The sequence below is a fragment of the Rhamphochromis longiceps genome, linkage group LG17 (assembly GCF_057381845.1).
Source record: "Rhamphochromis longiceps isolate RC_006_pf linkage group LG17, R_longiceps_female_GT1.1, whole genome shotgun sequence".
NCBI lineage: Eukaryota > Metazoa > Chordata > Actinopteri > Cichliformes > Cichlidae > Rhamphochromis > Rhamphochromis longiceps.
In genome coordinates, this window is record NC_140573.1 from 41,363,410 (window position 1) to 41,387,114 (window position 23,705).

The 23,705-nt window shown below is 44.7% G+C and overlaps 2 protein-coding genes across 4 annotated transcripts in view; both read right to left on the bottom strand.

Annotated features, from left to right (window-relative positions):
• Nucleotides 1-105: 105 nt before the first annotated feature.
• Nucleotides 106-18,493, bottom strand: myo1f (myosin IF). The gene is made up of 28 exons (XM_085387684.1): nucleotides 16,785-18,493; nucleotides 13,382-13,510; nucleotides 12,205-12,294; nucleotides 11,973-12,067; nucleotides 11,773-11,860; nucleotides 11,547-11,636; nucleotides 10,246-10,377; nucleotides 9,964-10,098; nucleotides 9,592-9,724; nucleotides 9,068-9,264; nucleotides 8,855-8,935; nucleotides 8,646-8,732; nucleotides 8,419-8,505; nucleotides 7,338-7,505; nucleotides 7,157-7,242; nucleotides 6,991-7,072; nucleotides 6,808-6,914; nucleotides 6,623-6,721; nucleotides 6,384-6,528; nucleotides 5,085-5,199; nucleotides 4,822-4,991; nucleotides 3,712-3,857; nucleotides 3,325-3,471; nucleotides 3,097-3,245; nucleotides 2,911-2,982; nucleotides 2,307-2,514; nucleotides 1,180-1,340; nucleotides 106-1,082 (listed from the first exon to the last, which is right to left on the bottom strand). Exons 1-28 carry the CDS (start codon nucleotides 16,785-16,787, stop codon nucleotides 1,006-1,008), a joined length of 3,279 nt encoding a protein of 1,092 aa, XP_085243810.1. The 5' UTR covers nucleotides 16,788-18,493; the 3' UTR covers nucleotides 106-1,005.
• A 695-nt stretch (nucleotides 18,494-19,188) lies between these two features.
• The window catches only part of adamts10 (ADAM metallopeptidase with thrombospondin type 1 motif, 10), a 70,904-nt gene continuing 66,387 nt past the window's right edge, over nucleotides 19,189-23,705 (bottom strand). For 2 of the 3 annotated variants that reach the window (XM_085387682.1, XM_085387683.1), the window contains one exon: nucleotides 19,189-22,486. In XM_085387682.1, the coding sequence (XP_085243808.1) occupies nucleotides 22,377-22,486 (110 nt within the window). In that variant the 3' untranslated portion in view covers nucleotides 19,189-22,376. The remainder of the gene's footprint in view (nucleotides 22,487-23,705) is intronic. The other variant, XM_085387680.1, reaches the window with a different exon arrangement.

Consider the following 23,705-nt stretch of genomic DNA (forward strand, 5'->3'; position numbering starts at 1 on the left):
CTTTTGGGAGCTTTTTCTTTAGAGCTACGTTTCAGAACAGGCATAATATTATTTTTGTGAGCAAACATGTCAAACTTTATAACAACTGAAAGAAAAATCTTTCTGAGGGAGTCTTTATTTTAATCTTCTCATTCACATAAAAAATCCTGAACAAAATGACTGAAAGTAATCACATATTTTACAAAAATCCACCACAAGTTGAAATAAAAATACAAAGCTGGCCAAAATAATCACATTCAAGTTCATCCATCTCTTTCTTTGTGTTCTGCTCTTCACAAATGTTTTTCTAACTTACTGGCAACACAAAACAAACACGTGCAAAAGTCCCCGAGGTAAAAACGTGGAAATAAAAGTTTTTTCCTTTTTTTATTAAAACGAAAATACAAGAAAATACCACGAGAAATATCAGTAAAAAAATTCAGAGTATAAAAAAGATAACTGACATTAAAATGTTGCTCCTCTTAATGGCTTTGATTTGATCTGAAGTTTCAGAGCAAAAGCATCATCATCATCAGTATTTTCAAAAGTCTGTTATCACTCGATTAGACGCTTGTTGACTTAATCAAAAGAAGTGGTCGTCATTGATCGTGAAGAAAGCTTCAGGCAGATAAAACAGTGTAAACATCAGGAAGCGATGCAGTATTTTCATGCTGCTCTTCTGTCACGCCTTCACTCGGCGTAACTTTGAGTCGTGGAGGAACCAGTCAGAGGTGACGTCGAAGACCTCGCTGGTTTCTTTCTCAACGGGATTGTTTGACACCAAGACAAAGATGGAACCTGAGCAGCTATTTGCAGTTGTGCTTTAGCGATAATAAACCCAAGAGTAATCCTTCATGTGTTCTGCTTCTACGGCACGCTGCCGGGTAAATTAGCTGGGGCTCAAACATCAGAGAGCTCGACCCTTTGAAAGCCCCGATGCATCCGTGAACAACTCGCAGGCAGTTTCTGAATGTGCTGAATTACATCTGTTTATGAGCAAACACAGACACGTTCGCAAGGTTCTCATCAAATCTTTTCCACATAGTTACCCGGGAAGAGACCTTCCTTCCCTCCAATTCTGCCCGTCCACCAGCCTGAGGGGTCTGCGGAGAGAAACGGTAAAGAAACACGTCATGAACCACTTCCAGTCTATCTCATCAATATGCATCTCCCTACATGTCGTTGCTTTCGTGCACGCACCTTCTTTGACAAGATCTAATACATCATTGGCCTCGAAGCTGATCTCATCCGTGTCTTGGCCGACGTACTGATATAACGCCCGGCAGCGAGGACCCTGAGGTCGAGGCTGCGGTTTAGGAGCAGGAGGAGGTCGCTGGTGGATGCTCATTTTCCTCTGCTTCCTGTGACAAAGGGGGAAAAAGGAGGTGCTCATGACCATAATTTATTCACATCTTATTTATTTACTAACATGAATCAAATTAACTTTTAACTGTCACGCGTGGGTTGAAAATGGCAAAAGTGCCAAAAGCTGCAGTTCCTCAGCTGGCCACTGGGGGCTGGCTCTAAAAGCGAGTCAATCCCAATAAAGTCTCATGTTAAAATATCTAAATTTACAACAGGAAAAAATATGTTTTGCTCTCTGTAGATATTTATCCCCTTTGTTCTCCGTATGAGAGGTAATTTCTGTAAAATTTACCCCTTAAAAGGCTTAAAGTTGGGCTTAATTATAGCTGCCTCTGAGGAATCAGCTGTTCAGTTTCCTTCTAACTACTGATTGTTTTAATAATTCATTTTTAGCAGAATGCAGCATCCAGTTTAAGACCACAGTCAGTCAACTTTGCAAACCAGCACTAGTCTCGGCTAAAACATCCTCAGGACTCATCCCAGTCCGGTCTCATCCGTATCCCAAAAAAGCAGCGGTCAGAATAACAGACCGTCAGCTGAAAAACAAACAAACATAAAAGCAGGGTGTTGTTGTCGTTGACAGAGTCTTTGACTTTAGCCAACAGCGTGCGCCACACCCTGGATGGATTAAAGAGAGGCTGTCGTGATTTTTCTCCCCAGAATTAAGGAATTAATGTGTTTAAATCTCTCTCAACCCCAACATTTATTTAACCAGACTTTCTGACCCGCCTCTGAGTGCAGCTGGTAGGAACTGCTTTGTTCCCAGAACACCCCCTCCCCCCCCAAACCAGCGAAACAGCATCTAGTATGGAAGAGATGATTCAGTAATTCAGTGAAAAACAAACAGGTTTCTCTGCCTCGCTCTAACTTTCAGTTACTCGCAGGTTTCAGCCTCACCTTGGTAATCCCTTACAAACCACACCTTCCTTTCTTTTTTAATGTCTTTTTTAAACATGTCTTACCCTGACATGCCCTGATCAGGCACATTAAGGAAGTCCAAGTTTCCTTGATTATACTGGTTTGGCGCTGGAGGTCGGGGGCCTCTCTGGGATCCCAGTTTGGGCGGGCCTCCCTGGAGTGGTCGGCCCTGCTTTTGCGGGGAGGAATACGTGATATCGGCTTGTGGGTTATGAGGACCTCTGGGGAATTTGGCTCCACCGTTCTGATGCGCTGAGGAGAGAGAACGAAGCGTGTGCTTCAATAACAGAGCAGCAGTACGACGGTAAAGACTCAGAACGGCCCATTTCAGTGTTACATGACACGACTGTTATCACTGGTGCCTTTGCTGCTTTATTGTTTTACAGCTTCACATACTGCAGCCATATGTCGTACTGAACGAGCTTTTATTTACGACCTAGATGTACAAAGTAAGCAATCGGCTGTTCAATACACAAAGTAAAAAGGATTATGATTGAAACAGCTGAAAAGTTAATCAAAATGCAACAGAGTGTAAATACTGCAGTACTTTATGTTTCAATAAGTACATCCACACTTCCTATTTAGTTACTTTGAGCCACTGGGAAGGGTTTTTCCACAGGTGAGGATCACAGGTGAGTAGTGGCTTACATTTGGGCGCTACGTGGTTTCTTCCTCCTCTTCCTCCACCGGAAGACGGAGGAAACGACTTCCTGGTTGGCTCTAATCAAAAGAAGGGACAGTTAGGATGCTTATACAGGCAGCATTTTATTTACTATTTAAATTTGTTCCTACTTTTTTCAAGTCTATACGGCATCATGACTTATTTTAACCTACTGGAGGATTTGGGTAGACCATCTCCTATTGTGACAGACAGGGTCTTCCCTCCAGGTTTGAGCTGGGCCACGTCTCCAGGGCCTTTCTGGAACACTACTATTCTGGTGCCTCCTCCACCCCAGCCCTCCTTCTTCACTCTGAACTCCAGCCTGAAGCAAGAAGAACCTGCTTTAGTCACCCCTGCGTGTTTTTCTCATGCTAACAAAGGCTGTGTGTTCCTCTACCGACCTGTCACCGAAGGAGATTGTCAGTTTTCTTTTTGTCACTTCCTCGTAGCGTTTGGAAAGCAAACTGAGGAACTCTGTCTTAAAGTTGGATTCCAGCAAACTGTCATACTGGGCTTCGTGGAGGATGAAGAAATCATCCTGTCTCGTACTAAGAAGGAAAAAAAAATACCATGAACTCACTCTTGCTGAAGTTTAAAAACAGAAAGAGGAAGCAGTGCGGGTAACTGAAACACTGAAAGACATTCAAGGAAGCGTTAAAATAGCAGCAAGAAGAGAGCAGAGGATGCAGTTACATTTTTCACTTCAGCAACAGCAGCAGTAACAACATACACAGGCTACATAAAAATGAGAGATTTTAGTAATGAATCTGTGTTAATTAGATACACACCTGAGAGAGACACTGCTGATGCCTCCAAACTCCATCTTCCGCTTTAGTACTTCCTTTATCTGTCCTTTCTCGGGTCCCTTCTTCACCTTCTCTCGGCCAATCAGATAGATGCCTTTCGGTGTCAGGATCAAATCTCTCTTGATAGACTGGGTTGGGGGGAGAAAAGGAAAGCGGGTGACTCTGGGGACAAGGCACAACTCAATTCAGTTACTTATACAGCGCCAAATCACAGCAACAGGCGCCTCAATGTGCTTTATGTTGTAAGGTCGACCCTACAATAACACACACGGAGAAAAACCCAACAATCATGTGACCCCCTATGAGCAAGTTTGCTTGCTCATAGGGGGTCACATGATTGTTGGGTTTTCTTTTTTTTTCTTTGGGTACATTTTTTCTGAAGTCGACAACAAGCAAGAAAGCGTGAATTTAATGTCTTTTATAAATCTTAAGGTCTTATTGTTATAGAAACTGAACAGAGAGTACGTTGCCAAACTTGAGCCACCCTTCATTTCCTTATTTTTATCAACGTTTTCTTAGGCAATAGTTTTCCAGACTTTCTGAAGGTCTTTTAGTTGTTTTCCTTGGCGATTGGCTGCTTGTGCCTGACGGTTTTCAGAGGAATGCTTTTGACCTGCGAGTCAATCGAGCTTGTTTCTACACACAACACGTAAAAAAGTTTTGAAAAATGCCTGATATAACATCCCGAGCACACACACGTGGACGGGCCTCCCCAGAGCCTCGACTGCAACACTGCTGCAGCAGTGTGGGGTCATGTTGATGGAGAGCAGAACAAATGACAGCCAACATCCAAAGAAGAGCTGCGAATGTCCTTCAAGGAGCCAAGAAAAGAACTATTCCTGACGACTACTTTAAGAAAGCTGCCCAGGATAATTCAGGCTGAAGAATCAAGGTGGTCACACGAAACCTTCAAGCTTGTTAGAACGTAAAAACTCACTTTTTCTCTTTTATACTCTATTTCCATGTATGTTTGCAACATGTTTCAATAAATCACTTTTCTAGCAAAATATAAAGAAATGACGGATTGGCTCAAGACTTTTGCACAGTACTGCAACTCTTTCTTTGATTGGACGAAAACACAAGAATTCAAACCTTGAACCTGCGATCAAACTTGTTAACCGAATCAGCGAAGTCGACGCGCTCCCTCTTGGCGAGGAACTGCCGCAGCTCAGGCCTCTGCTCCAGCCCGAGGTAGTCGCCAACGAAGTTCCTGTTGATGCTGTTTTTCCTCCGCTCTTTGGAGTTGTACAGGATGTCTGAGGCTGCGAGTCACAAGGAACAACAAACATTTCTAAAACCAACTCAAGCTCTTTGGTGCAACCTGTGCGGGGAATCTCGTCGTTTGTGTAACTCACCCTCTTCTCTCATCTGTTCGTACTTCTTCCTCGCGATGAATTTTCTCCAGGCTTTTTGAATGATTCTGGCAAAAGTGTCAAACTTCCTCTCTCTCATCTCCTCAAGCAGAAACAGCTGAAAGGCATATGTGCATGAGTATTTCTGCAGGTTTAGTGCATGTTAGAGCAGGATGACCTTCAATCCTCCCTTAGCTATGCTGCAATAGACCCAGGCTGCTTGGAGATTCCCATGATGCACTTGGTGTTTCTTCTTCACTCCCCCTTTATCACTCTCTCCGTGTTTATGTGCCGCTCTACATTTAATCATTAGTTATTATTAATATCTGGCTCTCTGTCTCAGTGTGTCTTTTGTCCCGTCTTCCTCCCCCGGATTCTGTCAGAGGTTTCTTCCTGTTAAAAGGAAGTTTTTCCTTCCCACTATCACCAAATCGTTGTTCACAGGAGCTCGTCTGATTGCCGGGGTTTCCTCTGTATTTTTGTAGAGTCTTTGCCTTTCAATATATATATTTCAATATATGCCAGGTCTCTCTTGGAAATGAGATTTTTAATCTCAATGAGAGTTTTTACCTGGATAAATAAAGGACTAATAAAAAATAAAGGACTAATATTTTTTTATACATTAAATGGAATTAAAGTGGTTAATGAACCAGCTGAGGCAGTATTATTAGCTGCTGTCAAGCCTGTTTCACTGAAAAACTTGCAAAAACTTCCCCCAACATGTTGCAGCTATGTGGAGGTTAGAAAGTAGCTGTGGTCTGAACTTTTTTAATCTTTGAAGCTATTTCAGTCCCTTTTCACGCAAACATTTGAGCGCAGCAACATTAATATCGTCCTGCTGAGATGAGTCAAAAAACACATGCAGCATAATCTTCTCTGCTCTTTACCTCACTGAGAGGTACGAGAGCTTATATCAGGCAATGTGAGCTTTTCTTTATTTGTAAATGGTAAATGGCCTGTATTTGTATAGCACTTTACACATTCAGTCATCCTCACATTCACACACTGGTGATGGCAGCTACATTGCAGCCACAGCCACCCTGGGGCACTGACAGAGGCGAGGCTGCCGGACACTGGCGCCACCGGGCCCTCTGACCACCACCAGTAGGCGGGAGGTGAAGTGTCTTGCCCAAGGACACAACGACCGAGACTGTCCAAGCCGGGGCTCAAACCGGCAACCTTCCGATTACAAGACGAACTCCCAACTCTTGAGCCACGATCGCCAAGATAAGTTGATTATGTTACAACACTGGTTAGAACAAATATGCAGCCTGAGGGAATCTAAAATATGAAGCTCCGTACCGATTCGGGGTTCTTCACAAAGACTTTGGTGCGTCCCATCTGGTATTGATCGTTATCCATGTTGACGGAGCGAAGGAGGTGAAGCACCCCCTGCTGCTCTGGCCCTCTCCAGCACGGCCATGTTTCGGCTGTCAGAATGGCGTACCTGGATTCAAAAAGCACCAAACAAACAAATCACAGTGAGAGCTGTGTGTCTTTTTTCAGGCAGCGATTCCATGAACACGCACGATTAAACTTACCTCATCAGGAATTTACTGAAGAGTCTCCGATATGCGAATCCAGCCCTTCGTACGCGGATGTTTTCCCGCAGTCCGAGGTATTCTACTTGATGCCTGGCCCTAAAAACAGATAGCGCCGCTGATCAGCAAACGTTCCCTGTGAAATCTTTCAGAGTTCCTCAAAGCGTGACGGCGAGCATTCTCACCTGCTCTCCTCCCAGTCTTTCGGCCGCTTTGTCTCATTGGGTTTGATGCAGCGGATGTAATGCGGCGTGCACTTCATCAGCGTGTTCACCAGGTCGTTCGCTTGTTTCTGCGAGGGAAACAACAGCGTGAGACGAATGCGCTGCTGCACAAAATCAACCGTCGACAGATTGAAAAGCTCTCACCTTGATCTTTGAACTTGCCGTGGTCGGCCTTCCTTTTTTATCTGTGTTGAGGTTTTCGGGGAACAAGCTACGGATGAAGTTACTAAAGAGACACGTTTTTTTTAATGCATTGTTTTTTTTAAATTACGCCTTCAGTGCAACAATCAGACCAGTACAGGAAACTCACAATTCACTGCTCTGCATGAGCTCGATGAGGTCGGGGAAAAGCACGTCCCGATTTCTCTCACAGAAGCCGTTGATATCATATGACACCTGCGATGACACCAGATATTTTCACTGAAAAACCCCCAAAAACAAATCTTTGAGGTTTATAAGCGCCACATCGAGCAAACAAAATCAAATCTTACCTTCCCGGCGTAGTGATGTATAACAAAGCCCGAGTTCCAGCTGTTGAAATGTTCGTGCGTCCCCACAGCAGCCTGCAGTTTCTGCAGCAGAGTGCCATCTGCACCCTCTCCTTTGGCATGCATGGTGGCGCACACATCATCCAGCACGCTCATTATACCCGGAGGGTTCTGCAAAGAGACGACGGCTTTTTAGCTGCGATTTTGTTCTTACGAGTTTTGATAACTTTTAGATAAACGAATAAGAAATATCTGTTAGAAATGGTAAATGGCCTGTACTTGTATAGCGCTTTACTCAGTCCCTAAGGACCCCAAAGCGCTTTACACTACATCCAGTCATCCACACATTCACACACTGGTGATGGCAGCTACATTGTAGCCACAGCCACCCTGGGGCACTGACAGAGGCGAGGCTGCCGGACACTGGCACCACCGGGCCCTCTCACCACCACCAGAAATTGATACAAATTAGCACACGTGCAGTTACATAATACAAATTTTTTTGACATGACCACCTGGTAACTTTTGATTGTAATGTTTTTGAATTCAAATTGAATTAGAGGTTCCCAGTAAACATGTGTAGAGCTTTAATATGAGCTTTAAAGACCAGAGTAAAACTTATATAAAGTTACTTTTATACAGTAGTTTGATTGAAAGCCTGATGTCTGTAGACCGCATGTAAATCCCCATTTTTTAGTCATCCAGTGAAACACTTCAAACACACAAATTCATACAAGGAGATAAAACTGCAGCTCCTCCACCAATGCCTCATATGTCTTTTTTTCTTCTCTTTTTGGCTTTTGGGAATATCATATATTATCTGATTTACTGTGAAAATAAATGTGCAATAAAACTTTTCCAAAAACAAAATGCAAATGTTACCCCCGATGTTACTGCTATATCTTGGTCACGTGACTTGATTCTTCCTGTTGTGACCCCGAGCGCTCTGTTCTTCCGTTTCACTGTTTTCAGGAAGCAGAGCACCAAACTCTCGCTGCTTTAGGGGCCCACTTGTTTTCTAATGAGAGCCAGTTTTACACGATCTGCATAAACCCTCCGTCAGTCATCGCGTTTATGAGCTTACCAGTTTATTTTCAATAAGGTCGCACACGATCTTGTTGTTGAAGTACTCGATGGGCGTCCACTTGATGCCCTCCTGAACATATTCTTCCTGAGAGACAATGAGAGCAAAACATTTGGTTTGAGGACATACAGTGATCCTCACCAACTGAAACACAGTGGAGTCAAATGCATGCGCTGCACAGTGCAGTTACAATTCAATTCTATTTATATAGTTTTATTTATAGTTACCTGCTCAGCCTTCAGGGTGAGTTCGATGAAGATCTGTTGCAGTTTCTCGTTGACAAAGTTGATGCAAAACTGCTCAAAACCGTTTCTCTGAGGAAGCGAATACAACACAGTCAGTAAGAGATGAAACAAATCCTGCTATTAAACACACATTTAGTCTTTTAGTGGATGCGTGCAAAGGTTAAGTATCTGGAAGTTATGAGAAGCCTAACCTGGAATATCTCAAAGCCGTAAATGTCAAGCACTCCGATGCTGAATTCCTCATATGGTTTCTGGATGGCTTTATTTATAGACTGGAGAAGTAAGGACACGAGACAAATGCAAAGAGCAGATGAGGTGCATGAATACATGTCAGCTGAATTAAAAGCAAATGTTTCATTTTCTTTAGTCTGTTTTTGCTCAGCTGCATCATCAAGCGTGATTACCTCCACCAGGTAGTCAAAGAGGCGTGCATACAGCGCTTTGGCCAGGGCATCTCGTGTGTAGTTGGCCTGCTCCTGGTTCAGGGTCACGTTAATGGACTCAGACTTCCCTCCCCACTTTGAATCCATCTTCCGGCTGGTCAGCTTGTCCTGCAGACGGTTGGGGTCGATGCCCAGCAGATAGGCGGGGAATGCGAGCACTGGAGCGAAGCAAAGTCAAGTTGTAGTTCAATCGTGCCAAAAGCGGACTCGTAATTCAGATGTGTTTTATTATGCCATAAGCAAAGACTTCCTATGATGAATTAATGATACCCTCCCTAGACAGAAGCCAACGGAGGGTATCATGGCTGCTTTGGATGTAACCACCAATTATCTACTGAGGCAGTAAACAGGGAAGTCGTCTGTGTGTAGAGATTCTATTCATTTGTAGGGCGTGTGCCGGGGACGACCTTTGTTATGGTGATATCCAGCGGGAGTATGACTGCATGTGAACAGAAGATGCGTCGGCACGTGTGTGTCGCACTCACAGTCTGTGCTTTCCACCTGCCCATAGTTGCCTGCTTCTATGAAGCTAATGTTTCCCAGGTGGAGGATACCCGCAACGATCTGCAGCACCTGCGTCTGGATGTCACCTGGGATCCCAATCACCTGCATGGCCTCCTGAAGAACAAATCCAAGAAGAAAGTGTGACGGCAGCAGCTTCACCACAACGTGAGGAGATGTCAAGCAGAACTACTTTACATCCACATTTTATTTCCTGCCAGCAATCAATGTAGATCAGCTAGAGCCACTATAATGGGTTTAGCTACAAAGCATTGATCAGACTTTCCACACAGCAAACCTGGGACCAAGCACAGGTTTGCTGAACACCACTGGATCCCACCTATAAGTTTGCGTACCATAGTTTCCTGGAAGTCTTTGCTGTCATTGGTCCCATCCACCTTGTATGTCCCAGACTGGTTGAGGTAGTAGTAATAATCAGGAGTCATGATGCCCAGGGCCTCTCTCTGCTGAGCACTAGCTCCCTCTATCAACTGGAAAACAACAACGCAGGCCCAGCAGGAGTCACACACACACACTGGCTTCATATTGAATGAAGATCTTGCAGCTTAAGAGGAACTCTGTCTTTTTTTTTAAAGGAGTTGCTATTAATGTGCGGTTTGTGCTCATCAGCCTCTCACCTGATAGTAAATGTGGAAGTTCCTCTCGTTCTCGTTCTGGCTGACCACCCTTGACTTCTCGAGCAGAAAGTTTGATATTTTTCCACCATCTGGCTCCCCTCCTCTGCTGAACTGGATCTCAAAGTATTTCCCCTGATTAATGTAAAAATCAAAGTCAACACTTGGAGTTGAGAAACGAGGCTGCGAGGAAATCTGTCCTCACTCATTATTGCAGATCAGCCAGTGTCAAAATTTGCTTTCAGGATGAGACGGTTCTCAAATCATGCGACCGTTTCCTAAAGATAAACCACTTCCATGTTCACTACATTTATATGAGTCAGAAAATATATGCGTGCACGCTCAGTACACGAGAGCTGTGATGGTGTACAAAGGGTAACAGGAAATATAACTAATTGCTCTTCTGATATCTCACGCTAAAGCTGCAGACATGCAGGTCAGGGTGGTTTATGGGTGTGATCATTAGGACCCTTCTTATGAGAAACCAGAATGAATGCAATAAAAGTGTTTTTGAAGTGCACGAGAATGTTGTAATAAATCACTTGTAATGAGGCTACAGGCACATATGTGGCTCTGCATAACCTCGCTCTGCAATGCTTGGAGACAGCTGTTATTACTTACATGCTAATATTAGCTAATCACCTTAAAAACATCATAGTACCGTGTTATTCCAATGGAGCACTTCCCTCTCACTCCTAGAATTTCCAAAAGTAGCACAGGGGGCGGAGCCTTTAGCTATTAGGACGCTTTACAGCGGTGCCACCTTCCAGTTTGGATTCAGAGGACAGACACACGCGCTAGTTTTAAGATTAAAGCGTTCCTTTTTTTGATAAAGGTCATAGATAAAACTGAGTCAGGCGGGTGGGGGACTTCCAAAACACAATGAGCACTTGTTCTCCGCTCCTGTTGGTGCCACTACACCTTGTCTTCCCTCCCACAGAGTTTGTGTATTTTCTGACACTCCTGGTTCTACTGGAGGCCTTAAAAGGGAGTTCTTTCTCCCCACTGTTGCCAAGCGCTTGCTCATAGGGGATCGTGGGATTGCTGAGGGTATTTCTCTAATATAATAAGCTGATATTCAGCATGGGTACTGTTTATAAAGCTAAACATCTTAGCTTTTTTACAACTAGCACACTCAGCAAGCTAAAGCGAGTGACTGCTGAACTCTTGAATGTTTTATTTTTGGGGTGTGGGGTTGACTTCTTTTTGTTTTTCTTTTTAAATGAGCAGGTATATTACTTAATAACTATAAACTTGATAGAAAGCATCCACACCAGGTCTTCAAGTAAAAAACTCATACTTACAAAACGACTAGAGTTGTTGTTGCGAACAGTCTTGGCATTACCAAAGGCTTCCAACAGAGGATTTGACTGCAGGATGATTTCTTTTACATGCTGCCACACACATGCACACAAACATTAACACAATACCAGACAGTGAAAAACCTCCACGCCACACTGAAGGAAGTTTAAAGGTTTTTTGACTCATTTTGAAGATTCATATAAGGCGGAGCGAGCATACGGTCTGTACCTGCACTTTCGATCCTCCTCCGGATACTTTGGAAATGTAACCCATGATGTATTTGGCAGCCACTGTCTTCCCAGCACCGCTCTCACCGCTACCGCAGCCACGTAAAAAAAGGCAGACAACACACCGCAAAGCCATATTTTATTGTCAAACATACCTGCACGGCACAGCATGGGCGTCAGCGTGGGAAGCAGAAAACTCACCTGATGATAACACACTGATTCTCCCCGTCAATCATCATGTTTCTGTACATGTTGTCAGTCAAGGCGTAGATGTGCGGTGGATTCTCATACTGGGCCTGTAGAGCGAAACGGTTTGAGGTCAGTTTGAGTAAAACGAGCGTAGGGCAACAGCAGCCAACAGGAAGAACCTCTGCACCACATATGCCACAAGTTTAAAGAAGTCATGAGAAGACGGCGATGAAAATTCACTTACAGCTCCTTGATAGAGTTCAATCTCTCTGTCAGTGAAGTAGGGCATCTGTTTGAAGGGGTTAACAGATATCAACACAGGGCCGATGTAAGTCTGGAGAGGGCGGCTGAGGAAAGTTTGGGAATGATGCATCATATGGTTTAAATACGCTTAAACAGGGCGTACGTACATTAGACGTTTTGAAGAAAGTGAAATGTTTTTGCTTTGTTCTGTTGACATATGAGCTAAAGCTAATGTTAGGCACCTTCAAACACCCCATCTTCTAATAGCTTCCTGGGGGGCAGGTTTCACTCTTTCACTCTGCAGGTGAAACAGAAAACAGACAAAGTATACGCTGGCAGCCCTCGCATCAGCGCGCTTTCAAACACCAAAACCGAGGCTGAAGCAAATCACAAGTTTCAGCTCATGCTCGTACCGTACACGAAGTCTGAACCAAAATGTCACGGTGACATCATCGCTGACATATTTCTGCTAATGTCAAAGCCAAATCTGCCTGGTGCTCACCGACCTGAATGACTACCCATGGGGCCCACCTGCCAGACGGAGGGAAGGGGAAATACCAAAGTCATGAATCCATTGTAACCTAAATAAAGCCACGTGTGACAGACATGACCAGTGTCGTTATCAGTTCACTTCCTTACTGATAAGACTGGTAAGACAGAGGCCTGCTTTACCCAAGGATCCCACGTTAACAGGAGAGTAACTCTAACCAAAGACACCGGACGTGATTAACAAACAGCTTCTTATCTAAGCGAGTCGTTCTCGATATAACATCAACTCGCTCTCACTCAGGATTTAACATGGATGGGTTTTTTCTCTAAATATGGCTCTGACGTTCAGCTGTGCTTTCAGAAGACGGAAGTGGGCTGTTGAGTCACACGGTGAACTCAGAAGAGGAAGAGTGAATTCCTTATATTTATGCCCATATATGTTTGTTTGATTGTCTGTGAATTTGTGTTTTGATCAGCACATCTGTGGGTGGATAAGAAGACTGTACACAAATATGGAAGAAGGCCATTTCAGCCAAGGTGATTTTTCACTTCATGCTTTCACGTTCGGGTTCTTTAGCGAGATTCAATGTGAAGATGGAGCAGATTGTGGGGACAGTTTAAATAGAGGCCTTTAGTTCCCGTCAGACTGCAGGTATAATTTACAACATCAAACACAGCTTGTAGGATACAAAGATGTAGTCGTCCATGTATCTCTTCTTCAGGTTGTCCACGATGGCGTCTTCGGTGATCTTTGACAGGAGGACCATGTCGTCCACGCCGCTTTGCTTGACATTTTGACTCTGCCAGTGGTACTTTGCCTGAATCGCAGAGGAGAGGAAGACTCTGTTAGTAACGACGTGTTGCAATAATCTTTAAAAGGACATTTTACTCAAGCTGAGTTTCCTCATCAAAGAAACTACCACACGCTGTGACGCAAAAGCAGCGTAGCTCAGCGTACTCTGTGGCTGAGTGGGAATTTGGACCGGAAAAATAAGCATTTTGAAACAATATTAGTGTTTGTTGTAGAGACGAGAGCTTTAGAGAGCCGTGTGGGCATCACGAAGCAAGGAAGGAAACAAGCAAACCAAAAACGAAGCAAAGGAAGAAAGACATGTAAAAAAAAGAAAACAGGAGGCCGAGCGAAGATTTCAAATGAAAGCGTTTCAAGCTTTGGCATCAGTAAAGCCAAAAACACAATTACCAGTGTGGTTGTCATTACAGGAAGCTCGGGGCTCGTTACCAGGAAACTGGTCACAGATGAGGTGAGCTCATTTTCTAGCTCGGACATTTTAGAGAAGCTTCTTCTAATTTGCCTCAACAATGCGACACCTACACAGGAGGCGAAGATAAACTAGCAATAAACTGATTGTTTCCACAGTTTCAGCTCAGGAGCGCTCGCCTCGTTGTTATTTCAGCCTGAACTCTGTTTGATGGGTGAAAGCTGGGGAAACACAAAGGAGGTCTCTTTGCCAAAGTGGGTGAAGAAGAGGCTGAAGGATCCAGCCACAGTTGAAGAACCAATGTGTCATCTCGGTTATGACGTCTTTGTCACTTGGTGAGCTTGTTGTGCTCATCTTTGACCTCGGTGGGCGTGACCTCTACCTCTGTCTCTACACGTCATGAAGATAAGCGCTGCACATTGTAACAAACCTCGTGCTAAGAAGTCGTATTTCATTAGATTTTTTAACATCTTGCTGGTTTCTGGTTTCAGTCCCTTCTTATGAAAAACAATAAACGCTTAATTAGCCACAAATATTAGCAGAACCTCTACAAACAGATTCTGCTGATGCTTCATTTTTAGCTCATCAGCAAAAAATAGAAACACAAAGTTTCATTATGAAACACTGTCAGTGTGCAAACGCCAACAAAGAACGATGCATACAGATGCTGCGTGTGTGACGGGCATGATTACATATTCGTGTCTTAAATAAGCACAGCATGCATGCGTGTTTAGTGCACGCTTTTGTTTCTGAATTTAAAGCCCCTGAGGGGGAAAGAGCGGGCGGAAGTCACAAGTTTAAAGCTAATTCGCGAGTCTCTTTTTTCTCATATACGTGCCAGTGCTCACACCCTCTGAGCTTAAAGCATAAATCAGATATGACTCTGACACAAACTCCATTAAACAGGCCCAAACTACGCCAAAGCTGGGGACTATTTTTATCCGTGGATCAATATGAATTTGCCCTGTAACGACTGTTATAAATGAAGGCGTCAGCACTCGGACAGTGCTGCTGGCAGGATGAGTTCACAGCTTTGGTGCCTTTCAGTGACGTGATGACAACACGACTAGAAGAGAAACAGCAGAGATCAGCGTCTCTTTAAATAGAACTCAAATACCAGATTTTTATGTTCTGCGAGATCAGAATCTGCGATCGTCTTTAATATTTTACTAGAAGAGGTTAAACGGCTTTGATGCGGTGTTGGTAATCTAATGATCACCTACTGATGAGCTGATACACAAACGTCGTTGCTGGTTAACAGATTATCACACACGAGCAATTAGTAAGAGTTTGCCTGTCGTCCTGTCTCGATGGCAGATGGCTGAAGCTGATTCCACTGGAGGTTTCTTCCTGTTAAACGGGAGTTTTTTCTTCCCACTGTTGACAGTTGGATGCTAACAGGGGGTCACCTGATTGTTGTTGATGCTTTCTGATACTCAGATTTTTTCCTACAATATTAAAATGCAAAGCAAGGGGGTAAGTAGATGCCATTTAACTGAGATTAAATCATCGGCTGCCCGCAGTAGCTGACCTCCTTTAAATCTTATATCATTTTTAAATGGAGCTGTGTACAGATTAAATGGATACTCGTGTATTGAACTAGTTCAGGAGTAGGTTTGTAGGACTGGAGAGACTATTATAGAGGTAAAGTTATTAGTTATGTTTATACAACCTTTAAAAAGTCAACATCGTCCACCAGGAAGAAAAAAACATGTTCCTGTTTTTTAGCTGTGATGACATCACACTAGTCTTCACTGAAAGACCAGCCGCCTTTAAAAGAAAAAAAAGTAATGCAAATATCCAACACCTTAAGAACCACAAACTACATGCCAGTCAGTTGCGGTGAGGTGTGGTTATCAGCAGACGTTGAATCTCAAAAGCTTTCCACATCAAACCGGAACTTTCTGCACAGTTGTTTAAAGAAAGCAAGAAAAAGACGACCCTGTGATGCATTTGACACTTCTCATAATTTATTTCTGTCGGGCACGGTTTTGTTCCTTTTCTTCCTTTGCTGTCATGTGTAAACAGGCGAGCGCGACACAGATTTGAAAGCTTTTGTCACACTTGAGATGATGACAGATAAATGGCTCGGAGCCTAAATGTAAAGGTGGCGTGCAAACAGGGAGCTGGGCGTGCATTTTCACTTTCTTCCCTCTTGAAACTGCTCGTTTACCTCCATTTGTCAGATGTGGCTGCTGGTGCAGCTACGACTGCTGTGCGATCCTGGATGTGTGGAGACCTTCTGTGTGCAAGGAGGAAGTGTTGTGACAGAAACTGCAGGCCTCTCCTGTAGTCCACTTCCCCTCTCACACCTCATTGCTGCATCTTGTGAAACCCTCTAAACTTTGTACATGCTACCAGTTCTCTTCCTGCAGCTGCCTGCAGCTCGGTCCGTTAGCCCCCCTCGGGTGAACCACTCCTCATTATCCTCCCTTTAAATTCAAGCTCATCTGTCTTTCCTGCTCGACTGGTCACTTTCTTACTCTGTCTATGATATTGAAAGTTTCTACCTGTGCCTCAAATTGAAATCGCACAGCACTGCTTTAAGCTCGAGTCTGTGAGAAAGTGAGCTTGTCCCTGAAAAAGAGGAAACATCACTCTGCTGCTGTGAAGGAGATGAATTCCCCTGAAGAGATCTTATCTCATCTCTTCTGATGCCAAAACTCACTTTAAAGCACAAAAAATCCTCCTTTGGCTTTTAGAAAAGGAGAGAAGTGACATGAGCTGAATTTGCTTTGCAAAAGAAAACTGACTGAAAACGTACAAAGCCATCACAATTCGCCCTTTCAGCCGAGAAAACCACAGCAAACAGGTAACTGAAATGCACAAAATGTTACAGCTGTGAGAGCAGATGCAGGTGGTTGTACTGTACCATTGTTCCCGCGGGCCTCTCTCCTCCTCAGCCGTCCACTGTCCAGAGAGATGGTGTGGGGGGGGGGGGGGGTTTGCGCGTGTTGTAAAAAAATCCACAGGTTGACCTTAGATTGCTGCCATCGCACAACCAGGACAGCCAACAGCAACCAGCACCCTACAAGACATCCAGTACAGTATTCAAAAACCTACTTCCTCATACTCCCACCGGCAGTGTGTGTGAAACAAGAACTGCTCTAACACACACTGATGCACATTAACTCACCGCATGAAGCCCAGCCGCTTACTTCTCCATTCTGCGCTCTGTCATGCTCGGAGTCGTCAGACGGGAGGATGAAGAAACGACGGCCGGGTCCACGGCACAATTAGTCAGCCCAGTTCGCCTGCTGCACAGCAGGCGAGCGTTGACGGCAAGCGACGCTCATCCGCAGAAAGGGGATAGTTATCTTAAATCAGTTGCCAAATGATGGTGTTTCAGCCGTGTGTTAGCGGCTCCACCCAGGCTGTGGTCGCTTCATGTAGCGGCTTCTCATAGTGTTTGTCTTGTCAGAGAGGCTGCTGCCTCCAACGCCCATAATAACAGACGGGTTCATTCAGAGTCGACTTTGTAGTGTGTGAGTGGAGGTGTCAGTTGCTGGTTTTCCTGTGTTTTACGTCAGCTGGATCGAGAGTCTTTAAAGCTCCTGCAAGATGCGCGTGCCAGCGCAGGGTCAGGTCTCATTCATTCACGGGCGGGTTTGTGACTCTTTCAGATGTGGGGTTTCTCTGTGATTGCACCTCTGATTGTTTCTCATTATTGTCAGTGCACTCCTTTTTTTTCTCTTGTCGTTTAAAGTCACGTTTTTCTTAGTTTGTATTTAGTTTTGTGTCTTTGTGGTTGGAACTTCACTAGTGTGTTCGAGGTTGTCTCATGAGCCTCCTTTTAATTACTTCTACCGTTTTTCACTCAGTCTCTTTTCAGGTGTTGCACATAATATATAGCGATGTGTTTTGCATGCGGCCGTGTCTCCTGATAACACGGGACCGCAGAGACAAATGCAGGCCTGCATTTAGGCCTGTGGTGCATGCTCAGCTGCTCGAGCTGTGACCTAAACCAGCGGCCTCGATTCCTTTTAAATTTGTTCTAGATCCTCGTGCGGGTGTAAATTTCAGTCAATGCTTCTAAAGCACAGAGGAAGAAACTTTCTCCGACTAAACGTTCTACACCCGCTTCACACGAGGACCGGAGGGAACGCAGGAGCGAGCTGCTGCTGATTTTGAGATCCTTTTAAAGCACTTCACGTCTCGCCTCGGTGCCTGTGTTTCTCACGCTCGCCGTGTATGAACCAGCGCGGGACCGTCAGCCAGAGGAGCTGAGAACAGCTGGAATCTTTAAACATCAGCCCAGCGTTTGAGTCCGATGATTCCATCTGTTTACTAATTGTTGTCCTATGATCTGCCTATAGACAAGTATTGGTGTCCATTTCTTTGATTTTTAAAATCTTTTTAATGCATTTATTTGTATCTAGCCTTTCTTGGCTTGTAGGTTCTCTCTGTAGCTACACTGATGTTCATAAAATCTGTTACAGAAGTTTCACTGGTTAATCTCATCCAACAGCAGATGGGTTTTGTCAAACAGCAGTTAAGTTCTCGAGTCCTCTATCCATCCATTCGCTTATCCTTTTCAGGGTTGCGGGGCCCCTGGAGCCTATCCCAACTGTCTTAGGGCGAGAGGCGGGGTACACCCCGGACAGGTCGCAGGGCTAACACACAGAAACAACCATTCGCTCTCACATTCACACCTATGGGCAATTTAGAGTTTCCAATAAACTTAACCGCACTAACTGGGTGTCTTTGGACCGTGGGGGGAAGCCAGAGCACGCAGACACGGGGAGAACATGCAAACTCCACAGACTTTCTTGCTGTGAGGCAACAGTACTAACCACAGTGCCACCGCTGCCCGCCTCTATCCATAAGAAAGGATATGTACACCTGTGTAGCCTGTGTAAAGCTCTTTGAGTGCTCCGTCAGAGTAGAAAAGCAAGAAGTAAGTAGAAAAAATATATCTATATAGATAAATATAGAGATATATATACACGGTGGCACGGTGGTTAGCACGTTTGCCTCACAGCAAGAAGGTCTGTGGAGTTTGCATGTTCTCCCCGTGTCTGCGTGCTCTGGCTTCCTCCCACGGTCCAAAGACACCCAGTTAGTGGGGTTAGGTTAATTGGAAACTCTAAATAGGTGTGGATGTGGCAGTGCGAATGGTTCTCTGTGTTATCCCTGTGACCTGTCCAGGGTGCACCCTGCCTCTCGCCCTAAGACTGCCCCCCCCCCGCGACCCTGATAAGCTGAAGCAAATAACCCCAAGATCTCTCTCTATAGATATAGATCTACAGAAACTGAGAGGACGCTTTGTTCAGATTTCAAACTGGTGTAAAATGTGTTCTCACGAGTCATGTGGTTTCCTACATTACATGCTTCACTGAGTGAATGGGATCAATAAAGTTATTATTGATAAAGTTATTATTATTATTATGGATCTGCACAGGAGTTTTTTATTTAGACTTGATTATTGTATTAAACCCTGAATTGAACACGAGGAAAATGGATGGATGGAACTTCTGCTGAGTTAACGCTGCTGTGGCGTTCTTAGTATTAAAGAATCTGAGCAAACTAAATTTTCCTCGGCTTTAAATAAATAAAAATGTATCATAAAAATATCGAGAAACTTTCACGTCACCATTTTCATTATTTTAAAGATTGGTAAACGAGTGAAGTCTCACTGAGACAAAAGGAAGAGGTTCTTGTGTCAACTTTTCCGTGACAGAGGGCAGATCCAGAAATAGACGAACTGACGATCTAAACCTCGGGCGGGATGACACGCGGTGATATTTTAGTCCAGCTGTGTCATACGTACAAATATGGATGACAGATTTGATGACGGAAACCTAAAATTCTAATAAGAAAATAAAGAAATCCTTACAATCAACATTGCACCACGTTTAATCATTTTTAATATTTCCTTTGACAAAAGATTTACATGGGGGACAAATGGATTCGTCTTCTATAGTATTAAACAATATACAGTACATGTCATGTTATAATTAGCATGTGTAAAACAGAATAACAAATACTGAAGCTGTCCCTCCTCTTGGATCAGGTAAGTCGGGTTTGCGCTCTCGTCATAGCTCCACAGTTACACCTGGTATCAGTGATGTCGATGCAGGGGAAACGTTCAGCGTCTGCCGGCTCTCCTCCCTGTCGGCTCGTGCACGCGTGACAGCGGCGACGCCGTCGCTTCAGCGTTCGATCATTAAAAGCGATTTAGACGTGAACTACATCTGTGACGCTAACCAGCGTTTGCACCGTGACACAATCACGTGTGCGCAGCTGACGCGATGGCGAGTCGGTACCAGGTGTAAATGAGCTTTAACGGGATTCTCTGCAACAATTACGCTCTCAAATGTTACAGGTTATACCCGAGTGCACTTCTTATAAATATACTTGATGATTAGCAGGGTAATGTTTGAGAAGCTGTGCACAGATCTCCAAAAGTCAGTTTTCTGAATATCAAAATGTTTTGTTTTTCAAACGATCCACAAATGTGGTGAGCTGCACTTTGGGATTTGAAGGCGCTGCACTGAAGGCTGCAGTCGAACAGCTGGAGGAAAAAAGGAAAAAGACGAAGGAAACGTTCCTGCTCCCTGCTGACATGGATGGGAAGCATGATGAGGTCACGGAAAGATGTGGAGGAGGATTCATGGCAGTGGGCTGCCTAATGCTGGGCAGGCGGGTCTACCGTGCTGGGACAGGTCACCTGCTCGGCCTGATCCTGCTGCGTTTTCTGCCGGCTGTGTAAAAAAGGACTCATCTGCTAAATGAGGTAATAAAGACGCACCGGAGCTCTTATTACAGCTGCTACGTAGACGCTTCCCAGGAAAGACTGACTATTCGACCGCAGCCCGAGTAAAGCAGCGTTACGTATGAAAAATCAGAGGAACCCAAACGCAGCGCCTGGCAGGTGCAGGACCCCAAGCAGCTGCACGCCACAGGCCACCTCTGCAGGTCAGTACTCAACACAAAAGGCTCAAACGGATTCTAAGTGTTTAAACCGGCAACAACAGTGAAGTGATAGCACCATTCAAAACCAGAGCACCATAGGAGAAAACAAAAAAGGGAAGAACAATTAAAGACGTGCTGCAGCTTCCTCTCATTGTGATGACATTTAGCGTTACGTGGCGCTGCTTTCAGCTGTGACCAGCGGGGACTTCTGCGAAGAGTGGAACCACAGCGGGCTTTCAGAGCACATCACATGTCACGCTTATGCCGTCAGATCTGATGAATCATGCTGAGCCGCAGTAGGCGGCATGATCTGTAATATAAAAGCAGCTGAAACTGCATTTGGAAAAGTGGGTCATTAAAACTTGGTCATGCATGAATCCTGCACTGCAACGGGGAAGACAATGCGAGCCTGTGGCTGGCGCGCTCCCAGCTGCTGAGAGGGTGACATGACCACACGTGAACTGAGAAATGTGATGTCAGCGTTGCTCCCACAGGAGTCTGAACGAAGGCTTAAGGCCGCCTGTGAATCGCGCACCCCTGCGATAACAACGCTCTCTGAAAGGCCGCCTGGTCAGGTGTCTTCTCTCATCCTCGCCGTGCATGTTCCCGCAGGCAGCGCTGGCTCACCGTGACGCGCCGCGCGCTCTGACGAGTGGATTTTCCTTCATTTGGATCCTTCGTGGATGAAGCGCCGTCGAGAGAAGCGATGTCGTACAGCCGAGGTGATTACGTTTAAGCAAAGTAACCGACATGGCAAGACTGTGGCATGTTCACTGCGGCGAGACATTTATAGTCTCCACACAGACATCAAATCACACGAAAACGAACACGAAATACAAAATTCCTCAAACTCTTTGTGCAAATCGGACTCTGCTCATACTTCAGCTGAATAACAGCGAGAACTCGATGAATACGCCGACACGGAACAAAGCAACGACATAAAAACGACGCGGTCAAGTAAAAGCTATCTGATAACATAGACGCAGATGATCTACCTGTAACCGTATTCCTTTTCTGTGGGTGGGGATGATCTGGAAAATAATTGTCTTTACAAAGTGGATTTCTGAAAAACGACTAACTAAGCAAATATCACCGCCTAACACAGAGGTTCAAGAGCTAAGGCTAAACTTTTCAGACACTCAAACAAACAAGCGGGGTTCAAAAGTACTGCAACCAGTCCTGTGGCCAAAGAGAAATACAGTAGCACCAAAATATTAGAATAAAGGGAAAGTTTAGAGAGACAGAGAGAGAGAGGGGGGAAGGTAATCTCAGTCTCTCTGCCTCTCCGGGTCTCAACAGCCTTCCCTCCAGTGGAATGTATGAACTCAGCTCGGCCCGGAGAGGTGTCCGATCTGGGTCCTGGCTGGAGAATAACAGCTCCTCTGACCAGATATAGGACCGGGCGTCCGTGTGATGGCGTCCCAGTTAGATCCCACGCTCCTGCGACGGAGGCAGAGTGAGGGGTGCTGCTATGAGGCTCAGTGGGAGGGTTTCAGGCTTACTGTGTGAGTGTGCAGGACCCAAAGATGGATGCCGGATGCTCGTGGAGTCAGTGTCCCTGGCACGTCTTGCAGCACATTTGTCTGAAATATGGCCGGCTGCAGAACTTGAACCTGAGCACCAGGGGGCAGTAGGCCACAGTGTTCACATCTTTGCACTCTGAGGGGGAGACAGACAAAAGCTTGATTGGTGCGTCATCTTTGTATGTTCTCACCGTTCAGCCCGACTGCTTAATGCGTCGGCCCTGAAAGCTCAGTCGCACTGCAGTTTAAGGAAACGCAGGTAGAGAGAAAAACGCTGCAGAAGTGTTTTTCTCTCTCGCACTAAACAATCCTTTGTTTGCACTTTCTGTCGTCTCAGCAGCTGGTCCGTCGTTAAAGTCTTTATAAAGGATTTATATTTTATTCATATTCTGTCTCCATCTATTGTGTTTTATTCGACTTCCTTCATGCTTTGCGTGCTTTTGCATTGTTTTTCTATTTGCTGGTGTTGTCTAAAGTTGTAGTCTTCAGCGGTCCCCAACCTTTTTTTGCACCACCGACCGATTTATGTCCGACAATATTTTCACGGACCAGCAGACATCTATCTGCTTAGCACTTTTATTTTTGTTTTTATTTAAGTGTTGTCTGACAGTATGTTTTGCACTGAAGCACCGCAGCAATTTCCTAACGTTGTAAACCTGCTCAACATAAAACCCTTTCTGATTCTGATTTAAGGTCTCGCGGATAAATACAACAAAATCAAAGCAGCACCAAAAAAAGAAGATTTATTTATAACACACGGGAAAATACCCGGGGAAACCGAGTTAACGATAAAAACTTAAAAAAAAAAAACCCTGGAAACCATAAATGTCACACCCGAGCCTCAACTCTGGCGGCCCGGTACCAAACGACTCACGGCCTGGTACCGCCCGAGGGTTGGGGGCCGCTGGTCCACTCGCCCTTAGCACGATTAGCATCTCTTTTGATTCTTGTTACACTGAAAATGGTGTAATCCGATTACACCATGTCAGCTGGTACCACTGCTAACTGGTCAACCAGTTTAACTTAAATGAACAAGATCAGCACAACAGATTGAAGCTAAACACAACAAGCGAAACTTAACTCGGGTGCTTTCACTTAAATCTACACAAGACAAATTAAAAAAATATATTTTAATGCTCGTTGTTATTTAAAGTTGTGCTGCAGTTTGTTTATTATTGTTTGCCACCCCAAGCCCTACTTCCTATTTCACTTTCTGGTTACTTTGAGTCAAATTTATTTTGCTTAGTTTATTGTTTTCTTCCTCTTTCGTGCCAAGTTTGTTCCTGCGAGTCCGTCCTCCCAGGTTAGGTACTTCCTGTTTTACTTTGGTAGTCCGCTGTGACTTTGCTGTATTT